This window comes from Octopus bimaculoides, chromosome 9 (genome assembly GCF_046866305.1).
Source record: "Octopus bimaculoides isolate indiv1 chromosome 9, ASM4686630v1, whole genome shotgun sequence".
Taxonomy (NCBI): Eukaryota; Metazoa; Mollusca; class Cephalopoda; order Octopoda; family Octopodidae; genus Octopus; species Octopus bimaculoides.
This window is the reverse complement of record NC_142936.1, coordinates 76,821,106-76,835,231: the sequence shown is the minus strand read 5'-3', so window position 1 is coordinate 76,835,231 and position 14,126 is coordinate 76,821,106. Positions and strand designations below refer to the sequence as shown.

The 14,126-nt window shown below is 36.9% G+C and overlaps 1 protein-coding gene across 2 annotated transcripts in view; it reads right to left on the bottom strand.

Annotated features, from left to right (window-relative positions):
• Positions 1–461: 461 nt before the first annotated feature.
• The window catches only part of LOC106877198 (importin-5), a 112,872-nt gene continuing 99,207 nt past the window's right edge, over positions 462–14,126 (bottom strand). For both annotated transcript variants that reach the window (XM_089357836.1, XM_014926042.3), the window contains exons 20-28: positions 12,529–12,701; positions 11,311–11,422; positions 9,426–9,481; positions 8,600–8,722; positions 6,812–6,886; positions 5,435–5,579; positions 3,821–4,049; positions 2,728–2,869; positions 462–1,284 (exon numbers count right to left, since the gene is read on the bottom strand). In XM_089357836.1, coding sequence (XP_089213962.1) covers positions 1,186–1,284; positions 2,728–2,869; positions 3,821–4,049; positions 5,435–5,579; positions 6,812–6,886; positions 8,600–8,722; positions 9,426–9,481; positions 11,311–11,422; positions 12,529–12,701 — 1,154 coding nt within the window. In that variant the 3' untranslated portion in view covers positions 462–1,185. The remainder of the gene's footprint in view (positions 1,285–2,727; positions 2,870–3,820; positions 4,050–5,434; positions 5,580–6,811; positions 6,887–8,599; positions 8,723–9,425; positions 9,482–11,310; positions 11,423–12,528; positions 12,702–14,126) is intronic.

Here is a 14,126-nt window from a genome sequence, read left to right as displayed (position 1 = left end):
GTAGCTTGCTTACCAACCACATGGTTCCGGGTTCAGTCCCACTGCATGGCATCTTGGGCAAGTGTCTTCTACTATAGCCTCGGGCCAACCAAAGCCTTGTGAGTGGATTTGGTAGAGGGAAACTGAAAGAAGCCTGTCGTATATATGTATATATATATGCGTGTGTGTGTGTGTTTGTCCCCCTAGCATTGTTTGACAACCGATGCTGGTGTGTTTATGTCCCGTAACTTAGCGATTCGGCAAAAGAGACCGATAGAATAAGTACTAGGCTTACAAAGAATAAGTCCCGGGGTCGATTCGTCGCCTGAAGGCGGTGCTCCAGCATGGCCGCAGTCGAATGACTGAAACAAATAAAAGAGTAAAGAGAGAGTATGTCTTGACAAGCCATTTGGGAATTCTTCACATTGGATGCTGGAGTGGTACAAAAACAGATAAGAACAAAAAAACAGCAAAAAAAAGAGTCATATATATATATATATATGTGTGTGTATATATATTTTTTAAATTACATAGAATATAAAGAGAATTCAAATCTTAGATGGTTCGGAACAAGTTAGAGTTAAGAAAAATAAAATAAATAAAATACTTTATATCTTGAGAATAGTTTTCTTATTTATTGTTTTGAATGAGCCAAGCTTGTTAAGTTTTCTTGCTTTTTTCTTTTCATATCAATATTGCATTCTGTTTTTGTTATTGTTGTTGCTCAAATAAAGCCCACAAAAATTTTTAATGCATAAGGGGAGGGTTGGTGGTAGAAAAAAAAAAAAAAAACAACTGAAATAGATAGGGCTTTCAATCAGTAGAAACCGAAAGAAAAAAATAAAACATTGAGAGAGGAGAAAGATATATATAGAGAGAGAAGGTGTATGCATAAGGTGTGTGTATTTGGGTATAGAGGACTAAATTGTGATGTCAGCCTCAATGGTTATTCCAGTATAATATATATATATATATATGTATATATATTATATATATTCGTGTACATATATGTGGCTATATATATGCGTGTGTGTACACTTACACACATATAAATATATATATATATATATACGTATATATACATCTATATGAACGCATATATGTGTGTATATATTAAATTTAATATATGCAGAAAGACAGGGGGGATTAAGAGGTAAGAGGAAGTGTCACGCTGGAATTGTGAGCTTTGCCTGCAATCTTTTCTCGTTAGTTATTCATGGGTGGAGCGGCAAGCACAGCTGATAAAGTGTTTCTTTGGTTGTCAGATAACTGCGAGATGCATGCATTAAATAAGTCCGCATTTGTCTGAAAAAGAAATACAGAGAAAATATATATATGATTGTATGTATGTATGTATTCATCCATATGTAACATCATATCAAATTATTACTTCATTTATATATATAAAAATATAAAAAACCACAGGGATATAGGAGTGAGTGGTGAATGTAGTAGCAGTAACAGAGATAAATTTAGGTGTGCTGCCACCTCACTTTCATTCATTCATTTTTACTTCTAGCATGGATTGGACAATACTTATCACTGAGCTATTACTTTGTTGTTGGCACTCCGTTGCTTACGACGTCAAGGGTTCCGGTTGATTCGATCAACGGAACAACCTGCTCGTGAAATTAACATGCAAGTGGTTGAGCACCCCACAGACACATGTACCCCTTAATGTAGTTCTCAGGGATATTCAGCGTGACACAGTGACAAGGCTGACCCTTTGAATTACAGGCACAACAGAAACAGGAAGTAAGAGTGAGAGAAAGTTGTGGTGAAAGAGTACAGCAGGGTTCGCCACCATCCCCTGCCGGAGCTTCGTGGAGCTTTAGGTGTTTTTGCTCAATAAACACGCATTCGGTCTGGGAATCGAAACCGCGATCCTATGATCGTGAGTCCACTGCCCTAACCACTGGGCCATTGCACCTCCACGGTATTACTTTATAGCTAGATCATCATCATCATCATCATCATCATCTAATGTTTGCTTGCCATACAGCATGGATCAGGCAGATTGGTGAGATTCAATGAGCCATAGAACTGCATCAAACCCCAATATCAGATTCCACATGGTTTCTATAGCCTGTTGCTCTTCCTAACATCAACCCATTTTACAATGTGTACTGGGTGCTTTTTTTTTATCTGTGACCCCAGCATTAGTGAGATCCCCGAGTAACTTGCAAGAGAAAGTAAAGAAAGGAAAAGAGAAAAGTCCCCTCAACAGAATAGGAATGTATTTAATGCTCTTCCTTTTTTCTAACCCAAACCTGATTTCGCAGTGAGGAATTATTATTCATTCCATGTCTTTGAAAGCACTAAGCTACAAGACAGATATTTAATAAGGAATGTCAACATAATGTCATGATTATTTTTCTCAATGCTTTCATGCAAGGACAAGGAATGTAAGCATTGTAACTTAAGACACAGGGCAGGTTATGTTCTAGGAGAGTCTTGTTGATTTCACTAAGTGTGCATTAAATGTAAGTCAGTGAGAATAACTATAACCAAAAATCAAGAGTGGAATGTAAATTTGATGGAAGCTCACCTCTACCATTTGTAGTACTCACTAACAAAATCTAGAGGTTTTCCTAAGTATCAACATGTGTATATGAAAATGTTTAAACCTACCCACTATGGTGAACTAATTAGACATAGTTGAGAGTGAGAGAGAGAGAGACAGACAGACAGAAAAAGAGTCATATTGACAGCAGAAGATAGCAAATAAAACAGAAGACAAATTTTTACCTGGGCTTGCCTCAGAATATTGAGCATTCTTTGATAAACAGGATTATCTGCTTTCAAAACTTCCTTGTGGAAAGTTGTTGCCATAATGTCGAAAATTCTGGGTAAGTTGCTGTTGTTTTCTCCAAGAATTATCACATTGTTTCTGAAATAAAAATTAATAATAAAAGTAAAAGTAGTAAGTCTCCAGGATAAGGATTCACACGGCTGAGGTGCTCAGGTTTCTACGGCACATAACTGACTGAAATCACAACATCCCCACCCTGAACAAGATGCCAGTCTGTTGTAGTATTTATTGCCGGGTGGATTGGAGCAACGTGAGATGAAGTGTTTTGCTCAGGAAAGCGACACACCACCCAATTCAAGATTTTGAAACCGTGAGTGCCACACTCTAACCCTAAGGCCACATGCTTTCACAAATTAGAAGTAAAAGGTAGGAAACATTGATTCAAGATATGAAGTGACTACATTTGCCATTGATGCATTCACAAAAGGAATTCTAAAAATGTATTCCAAAATAAGACTGGTAAAAATTAAGAAAAAAAATTACACAGTACCTGGGGCAAGTGTATTCTATTATAGCCCCAGGCCAACCAATGCCTTGTGAGTGGATTTGGTAGAAGGAAACTGTGTCATACAAATGTTATTTATTTTCAGTTTTCTGTGAAAAATATATCTGCCCATGGGAAACAGGCGAGGGTTGACAACAAGGGCATCCAGCTGTACAGATGCTGCCTCTACAGATTCTGTCTGACCCAGGCAAGCATGGAAAAGTGGATGTTAAATGATGATGGCAATAGAATTATGATTTGAGATTTGGCTGGTGCCGTGTAAAAAAACACCTGTGCTAACACAACATAGAATGCACCTGTGTTTGTACCATGTAAGAGGCACTCATGCTGGCTCTATGTAAAAAGCATCTGTGCTGGCATCACAGAAAAAGCACCCAAGCTGGTACTACACTATTCAACTCAGAATGGAAAACGACATTAAATGACAATTAAGATGATGATGATGGTGATTCTGTCAGGTCAAACAACATGTAAAGGCTACTTTGTTTTATGTTTGCAAATTGAATACAAGAATGTATACTTACATTTGAATTAGATCACAAAGGTAGTTGTAGACATGCTCTGCTTCGTCTTCGTCTTCCCAAATTGGCAACCAGCTGAGCCAATGAGGCAGAATATCATCTACGTTGACGTGGTTTGGACAATATTTGCAGATTTTGGTAACAGCTGAAATGATGTTCTCTGTGGCACTAAGGTTTTCTGGTTCTCGAGAATCTTGTAGTTGGATTACTTTCACTAACATTGGTAAAGATTCTGAGAGAAAGGAAATGCGAAAACTCGATGAACAATAAAATACGAAGACTCACACTCAGTGATGACATTGTATTTTCCTTAACAACAAAAATTGTGATCCCTTAAAACTGGCCTTCTTCTTCAGGGCCAAAAACATATTTCAGGTATGGTTGTCTGGTTAAGAAGCTTGCTTTGTAACCACTCTTTTGGGTTCAGTTCCACTGATGGTATTAATATTCTTCTTAAATACGTCTCTCATTCCAGCCATTGTCGCTAAGTTCAATCTTCTCCCTCCATCCAACATGCCCCACAAAGCAACAAAATATTTTCATGTCTCCCACCTTCATACCGTTTCCAAGATTCAACTCAACATTCCTCACAGCTGCAGCTCCCTCTATACATATGTCACCCCACCCCCTGTTAATCCTTGCTCTAGCACAAATTAAACAGCCTTAAAATGCTTATTCTATTTAGCAAAGAGACCAAAGAGACAGACAGATAGAAAGAGGAGATATTATTTTCTTGTTTTGATCACAAATTTTGAAATTTTTCACACTGAATCTAATTTTGTGATTCATTTAATCCAGCAAAATTTTAGAAAAATGTGACATATTTAAATTTTGATAATTTTTACCCAATCAAAAAACAAAACTTCCAAGCTAGAATTTTCTGTGAGAGACAGAGAGAAGAGGGGGTATATATATATATATATATATATATATATATATATATATATGTATGTATATAGAGAGGTAAATTTGGTGATCTGAAAGTTGAGTTATTTCTTATAATCAAAATATATTTTTTAATCACTATTTACTGAAAACCTTCTCCTTGGGATGTAGATTTTGAAAATCAAATCTATTTTTCTCAAGGATGCAGTTTCAGAGCCTTTCAGTGATATACAAACATACACTCTCATTAATATAGTAAATATGTGATGTAACATTAATGTTTGTTCCATGTTGAGTATATATAAAAACAATTTAAGATTAACCTGAAGGATTACTCAATACTTTTTAGTAGAGTACACATTTACCAAACTTTTACAAGAAACAGAGACTGATCACGACTTTGAAGTTTAACTATATGTGTGTACATACATACACATATACATTCAACTATATATATGGCATGGTGGACTTCTGCTTAGTTTCTGTCAGCTAAATTTCATCCACATGATAGTGGTTGGCCTAGGATCAGGATACAAGATGCTTGCTGAAAGGGCCAAACAATGCAATAAAACCAAGAAATTAAGAAACAAATTTCTTCACCATATAGCTATACCATTTGATTTCTTTTTTTTTTTTGTCCATGCTCTCTTTAAACATAGTTAGAGGATAAACAAACAAAACAGGTGGAACCAGAAGACGGAATATGTAAGAGGATGGATTAAATAAACTCACCGACGCAGACTTGATGAAAAACAGGTTCTGCAAACATTGCCATGACACCAATGCCGTAAGATGCAGCCTGGCGAACTTCAGGACGTTTATCACAGATTGACTGAACCATTTGGGGCACAAAAAAGTCTCTGTACTTAATTGCTGCCTAATAAGATAAAAAGTAACGAAAGAACAAGACTGAATTATAAAATAGTTTGATATTTACATTTCTCCTTTTAATGTATAAAAAAAAAAAAACAATAGTAGTAGAAGCAGTATTAAACAATCTCTTCTATAGGCATAAGGCCTGAAATTTAGGGGGAAGGGTAGTCGACTACAGTCAATCCCAGCACTCGACTCTGAACTCGGAATATTATGAGCCAGAAGAAATACCACAAAGTATTTTGTGCAGCATGTTAACAATTCTGCTGCCTTAGTAATAATAACAATCCTTTCTACTATAGGCACAAGGCCTGAAATATGATGGAAAAGAGAGGGACAGTCAATTACATCGATTCCAGTACTCAAAAAAACTGGTACTTATTGGCTCTGAAAGGATAAAAGGCACACTTGACTTCAGCAGTATTTCAATGTAAAGACAAAATGCTGCTAGGCATTTTGTCCAGTGTGCTAACAATTTTTCTAACTCACCACACCAACTTAAAATAATAATTTTCTTTTAAAGCAATGATAACAAGTGTTTATTTTCTTCTGTTTCTCAAAATTTTCTTGGTATATAATAATGCTTTGAGTTTTAGTGTTTGTAGCTATCCACCTGTTTTGGGGAGACTCAGCAACTGTAGTAAACTTCATTGTAGGATAGTGCACTATACAAAACAGTTTTCTCTCATATCCCTTCTTCATATGATATTCCACAGGCTTTGCATTTGAAGCCATTTTGTGCCATACCTTATCAAAACATTTAAACCCTACTGTGGGATAATAAGACCTTAATCACCTGCTCTATATGCATGTTAATAACTGGACTATATCTTAATAATTGGGTTATATGCAGTCTAAAATGTGCTAACATTTACTGACTTTTGACTAGACATAATGGCAAGCATCACATTTATTGCTCAATAATTCAAGCATATTTCCAGAAAGATGCCCCACTCTCACTGATCAAATTTTTTTTTTTTTAATTATCTCCTCAAATCTATTTTGGTTTCTGTACTTCTGAGATCAACCAAATTAGTAACAGCCAATAAAATATGTGCTGGGTTAATTCCAATTGATGTATACACTTGAATTTAAAAGACTGCAATCAATAAATGAATTAAAATAAGGGTGTGCAGTTTTAAGGTTCACATCTAATTACACACATACAACAAACGCGTAGTCCAATATAAATAAATGACCTTATGAAACAGACAAAGTAAAAGAGCTTGTACTTACAACATCTGTATGTTCAACAACATCATCCCAAACACACAACCCCCATTGTCGGTCAGCCCAGGGTCGGTCTGGATTCTGTGGTGGTGATAATAGAATTAACAGATGAAATGATAAAATCCACGAAACTTATATTTAATATTTATTACTGAAAACATCAAGAATCTCCAATTGTCTCTGAATGAGAGAGAGAGACAGAGGGAGAAACAGATAGGTGTACGCATAGCCATGGGGTTAATATATTTACTTCATCATGTTTCCCAGTTTAATCCTTCAATGTAGCACTTTGGATAAATGTCTTCTAGTGTAAACATGGGCTAATCAATACCTTGTGAATGGAATTTGGTAAGCAAAAATTATGTGTAAGCCTGTCGTGCGCGTGCGCATGTGTTATTGCCTGGGCATAGGAGTGCAAACTGGAACATCAAATTATGTCCCTTTATCATAGAGTAAAAGAGTGATAGGATGGGGGGGGGGGGGGTGAAACTTAGCCATTCTATGAAATATGTACAAAGACTGAAATATGGTCAGTATATTCAATTTAAGGTGCTGCCTCATCATGTATGCAAGTCCAATAACTGAAGTCAATACTTGGATCTATAATAGTAATTTTGGACCAATGGAATTCTAGCCCTTAAATTGTGGTTTCAATTGTTGCTACCAGCTCACAGTCACTTTGTATTCATATCAGAGAGGAATGCTGTTGTACAGACTGCTAGATAAAAAACTAAACTAATTATGCAACCCTTGTACTTGTTTCAGCCGTTTGACTGTGGCCATGCTGGAGCACTGGCTTTAGTCGAACAAATCAACCCCAGGACTTATTCTATCAGTTCTCTTTTGCTGAACTGCTAAGTTACGAGTATGTAAACACACCAACATCGGTTGTCAAGCGATGGTGGGGGGGGGGGACAAACACAAACACACAAATACATATATATATATGATGGGCTTCTTTCAGTTTCTGCCTACCAAATCCACTCACAGGGTTTTGGTTGGCCCGAGGCTATAGTAGAAGACACTTGCCCAGCGTGCCGTGCAATGGGACTGAACTCGCAGCCACTCCTGCGCAATGTTATTTTGTATATCCCATATATCTAACAATACCAGCAAGTCTAATATTGATCTCAAATTTTGAAACAACGCCAGCAATTTCGGAGGTGGAGGCTAAGCCGATTACATCTATCCCAATGCTTTACTGGTACTCATTTTATCGATACCGAGAGGATGAAAGGCCAAGTCGACCTCGGCGGAATGTGAACTTAGAATGTAAAGATGGATGATATGCCACAATTTTTCTGGTTCACTGCCTTGAACCATACTTTAAAATTAGGATATTGCTAGTTTGTGGCCATTTTCATCCTGCTCTTATTCTTAATGTTTAAAGCCATGTTTGTACACAGTCCCCTACCCGGATAGCTAAACAGACCTCAATCAGTACCTACGTCATGGAGACAACATCAAGCTATCACTGATGTCAAGGATTCTGGTGTGACTGAATGGTCAAGAATCATGAGGTCTTATGTTCAATTCTGCTGTGTGGCATCTTGAAATATTGCTATTTACCCATATAGCCTCAAGTTGACTCAACCTTCTGAGAGAAAATGGGTAGATGGAAACTAGAAACCTGTCAGATGGATTGTACCTGTAATTCAAAGGGCTTAATCAACCAAAGAGATTACATTTAATTAAACACCCTCACACACATTGAATACAACTACAAAAATTATAAGCATACAAGAGGCACAGAAGAGTTTCAGATAACACAAGAAATTACAAAACAGTACTTACTAGCAGCTTAGCAAAATGCTGTGACATTGTATCAAATATTGGAATAAAATCTTTTTTATGGGTACCAAACATTGCGTGAATGATATCGGAAATTTTGCTCAAAATGTAAACATCTTCAAGGTCCTACAGAAATCAGAAAGAAGGAATCACAATCAGAATTTATATAAATGAGAAAACTACTCAACATGTTTTATTTCAAAGATACTTTAAATATATATTTGAGAAAACTGAAATGTATGCAGACAGGTTCGTTAATCAATACATGGCCTTTGGCTGCAACAATACATATTGAAATGTGTGTGTGTGTGTGTGTGTGTGTGTGTGTGTGTGTATGTGTGTTATGGAATATTAGACTGGACAATCAAGGTTTTGTGTGGAATATCATTACCAGACATGATAGAAGAGGACAGCAGCAATGGTCAGTGCTATGTACCATGGAAAAAGGGGACACAGCAGCACTTTAGCTGAGCCCAAACTTCACACACTAATTCCTCTAAGGTCAATCTTAATGTAATAGATGTTTAAGTCCCAGATCAAGTCAGATTAAACAGGCCTATGAAAAAGCTGTTCCAATCATAACCAGATTGTATTTTTTATAAGTCTTCTCAAGTACAGCATATCACCAAAGGTCTCAGTCATTTGTCATCACCTCCACAAGGCCTAACATTCAAACATCATGCTACCAGCAAATGCCTTAATAAAAAAGAGAAAATCTCAGAGAAGTAAAAGTAAAAATTGCTGGTGTTCAGTGTGAGATCCTCTCTGCCACCAACATGTTATCACACTTAATCCATGCCTAAAACAATGACAAATATATTTGACTGACCTCCTCTTGTAGTTCCTCTTCTGCTACTTCATCAAAATCTTCATCTTTTCTTCTTTCTGGAAACAAAGCATATAAAAAATATTAGCATAACAGGAGGAATAACAATAATAATCTCAGTACTACAAGATAAACTGTGCTTTGGCTTGACTTGCATCACCACCACTCCACAAGACTTTCATCATGTCCAATAAGTTCAGAAAAAATTTTATAATCATAGACTATCGTTTTATCTAATAATATATTTTTCACCAACAGATGACAATGTTCTAGAATCATCACAGCATATTGGTTGGAATCAACCAATAAAAGATCCTCTAAAATCAGAATGCTTGTGTCTTGCTCAAGACTATTTGTTAAGAAGGGCATCCAGCTGTAGAAACAATGCTGAAACAGACAGCAGAGCTTGGCACCGTCTTCTGACTTATCAATTCCTATCAAACCATCCAACCCATGCCAGCGTGGAAGATGGATGTTAAATGATGATGATAAATTCTTCAAGGGATAATCAGTGCTACTGAATTCAGAAGCCGAGATCTTGATACTGTGCTGTACAAATATCGGTAAAGTAAATTAATTAACATTTCAGCATCACTTTCACGTAACTTATTGCTGAAGACCCCTAAGCACCGCCCTGTTTGCAGTGCACTCCAACAATCTAGTAGTAAGTAGCTGTAACAACCTTATGACTGATTAATTTTAAATCTAGAAACTTCTGATCTACTATGGTATATCCATCACAACATTGCCTGATCCTGAACCCCACCAGCTCTCCTTTGTCCTTTCTGTTCAATGCAGCAGTACATATTTGTGGCTTTGCCCATACGGCTGTCTCTTTACATCGTTGCATTTTCACCTGTAGCTGCCTGTGTGTATCCAGCACTATGACCCATCTGCATCTTTCTAACAGGTAGTCCTCAAGGTTCGTCTGCTCATCATTTGTACTCGGCAAACTTATTTGAAAATTCAAGGAGTACCAAAGTCAAATAGATAAATCTTGATAGCTGCTTATTTTGTCTTTCTTTTTTTGTATGTTGAGCTCTTAACTACCCCAAAACTGCAGTAGATTTCAGTTTTAGAACACAATCCCCCGTTTCCAGTTGTTGTCCACTTCCTATGCCACCAACGAGGCACATAATTCCTTTGTTGTCTTCTACTCTCTGTTGAGGGGGAAGAGTCCCAGAGCTTTCAACTCTTCTAGGACAACTATATATGCATGTGTGTATATATATATATATATATATATATATATATATATATATATATATAAGTAGATGTGTGTGTGTATTTATGTGTGTATGTATGTGTGTATACATATATACCTATAAAGAGAGAGAGAGAGAGGTGTGCATCTGTGTACCTGTATGAATGAGACTATGTAAGTCCATGAACTCCTTTGCCTGTTTATTTATTGTTGCTGACAGAGGATTATTTTGCAGTTTCTTTCAATTCTGAATTTTATGTTGTCAATGAACATGCAAGAAATAGCAGCCAAATCTCTCATAAATCACATCTTAGCATCTTAAGGCAGCACCACACACAGTTCTAGTAACAATATGTCTAAAATAAAAATTTAAAAAAAGCAAAGAAGAAATGGTCATAGCTAAAATACCATTTGATCATGGTGATCAAATGGTACTTCAACTACGATCAAAGCTGACCTGGAACTCAATGATGACAATTTAACAAGGCAACTGATACAATATCAGTCGCTAGCTTTCATAAAACAAAGAGAAAGCTATCAGGAGACTGACCTATCCAATAAACAGCAATATGAAATGGCAGAGATACTATGAAAGTGTTGATAAAATAGAAACCCATCAATGCAACTGCCAAAGTAAGCATATATCTAAACAAATAAATATGCATGTATGTATGTATCCTATACCTATTCTTTCTTCTTGCCGGCTGAAGTGCTCTTTCATGAATGAATCAATAATAGCAACCAGTTCGCACATATGATCTTGTGCTAAGCAACCTTTGCCGAGACTTTCAATACACTGAAATGAAGAAAAAGAGAATATAATAAAATAGAAATGAAATAGAGAGAGGAGAAGAGAAGGATGGAGGAAGAGAAAGAGGGAGTAACAAAGAGACAGAGAAAGTAAAATATACTGAGAGAGAGCGAGAGAGATGTATATAATAAAGATAGGGAATAGGAAAACATATCTGTATAGCTCCACAATCTGTGTGACATGTTATATTTTTCCTGTAATACATTAACCAGAAGAGGAAGATAGCTTAAGAGGGGACCTGATCTGAATGCTGTTGCAACATAACCAACTCCACTAAAGACATTCAAGAGTGGGGGGAGGGGGTAGTGTAAAACCAGATAAAGAGATCGAGTCAACCACTGAGGAACAGGAATCCTTCCTTCAGTAGCCTTCCACATATTTTGCCCTCTACCCAGTTTCACTCACAAAACCTTGGTCTAACCAAGACTATTGTAAGAGACATCTGCCTAAGGTGCCCTTGCAATGAGATTGAATTAAAATTTCTGACTCACATGGCCATGCCTTACTTTATTATGTGCCCCAGTCTTTAGACTGCTGCCATGCTGGAGCACTGCTCTGAAGGGATTTAGGCAACCATAATGACCCCGATACTTATTCTAGTGATTTCTACTGCTAAGTTATGTGGCATAAACACAGACGCTGTTGTCTTCAAGTGGTATCAAATATAAAGACAAGCACATACAAAGACACACACACATACAGCGAGCTTCCACACAGTTTCTGCCAACCAATTTCACTCAATGCATTGGTCAGTCTGAGACTATTAAAAGACACCTACTAGCCTTTTATGTCCACCCCTACAGTGTTATTCTAAAACAATGAGAATAAATAGGCATTACATTTGATAGTGTAATCTGAATGCTAAAGGGTTAAAAGTCTCCACTTTTCACTGGGACTATTATTTACAAAAACATGCAAAAATGGTACAGTAAATACAGAAGTAAATCAATCAGTTACTCCGATTCAAGAGCATGAATCAAACTGCAGTCTGAGTTATTTATATTTTTAATTAAGGATGTGTAGTACACCAAAAGACAGAAAAAAGAAATTTAAAAAAATAAAAAAGATATACTGCAAAAAAAAAAACCAACCTTTCCTAAAGATGCCAGGTGGTCCGGAACAACAGCACGCTCGGGTTCGTACATAATGGCCTTCAATAAATTGGGACAGATATAGTTCCACATATCAGCTACGTAGTGGTCTCCCTTGATTCTAGCACACTCTAAGAGGTAAGGCAAAGATTCAGCAGCAGATACTCTGACATCTATGCATGTTGTCAAGGAAATCATTACACACAAGGAAATGCAAAGCACAATGTAAAGTTATTGAACATGAAAACCATCAAGAAATAAGGGAACTAGAATGCTCAATATGTTCAATACAGAAACAGTTTGATATTAGACAAAGATTTTAAAAAGTTTTTTTTTAAAGCATGCTTTTACAAAGTCAGTTGTTACTTTCTATGTTCAATAATGGTATTAAATAAAATAAGTAAAATACTGAGCAAGAGTGTGTGTGTGTGTGTGTGTGTGGATAAACTGCAAATGAGCTAACAAGCATACATCTGATGTATTTGACTTTCAGCCTCAATATGTAGATAGCACTCATGGTCAGCCCCTAATTCTGATACAAAAATCTTATTCTAAAATGATCTAATTAAAACCTTTAATTAAAATTCCATCTTATCTTTTACTTGTTTTTATCAGACTGTGACCATGCCTCTTCTTTTAGTTGAACAAAGTGACCCCTGTACTTATTTTTTAAAACCTGGCACTTATTCCATCATCTCTTAATGAACCACAAAGTTACAAGGATATAAACATGTTGATTTAAGTTTCTAACATTAGTTTAATAATGACAAAGTTATTGCAATAAATTCTTCATTAATTTCAAAATTGAAACTAAGGCCACACAAAAAGCACCCAGTACACTGTAAAGTGATTGGCATTAGAAAGGGCACCCAATCGTAGAAACCATGCCAAGACAGACAATCAGAGCCTGGAGCAGCTCTCTCGCTTGCCACCGCCTTGTCAAACAGTCCAAAATAAGCAAGCATGAAAATAAGATATTAACTGATGATGGAAGGCATGAACCTGAAACTATGTGGCTGGCAAACAAACTTCTCAACCATACAACTATGCCTGCATCTCATGCTGCAGCTTTATATCTTTATTTTTTATCTTTTACTTGTTTCGATCATTTGACAGCTGGGGCACCACCTTGAAGTGCTATAAGTCAAGCAAATCAAACCCAGGACTTATTTTTTTAAGCCTGGTACTTATTCTAATAATCTCTTTTTCTGAACCAGAAAGTTAAGGCAATGTAAAGCCAATAACATAAGTTGTCAAGCAGTGGTGGGGGACAAGCACAGACACAAAGATACACACAGACATACATCATATATATATATATGCCCCTGGACTGGCTCATGTGCGGGCGACACATGAAATCTTTCGAGCGAGATCGTTGCCAGTACCCCTTTACTGGCTCTTGTGTGGGTGACACATGAAATTTTTCGAGTGAGTTCGTTGCCAGCGCCCCTGAACTGGCTCTTGTGTGGGGCCGTCGTAGGATTTTCGAGCGAGATCGTTGCCAGTGCTCCTGGACTGGTTCATGTGCGGGCGACACATGAAATCTTTCGACCGGGATCGTTGCCGGTGCCCCTGGGCTGGCTCTTGTGCGGGTGACA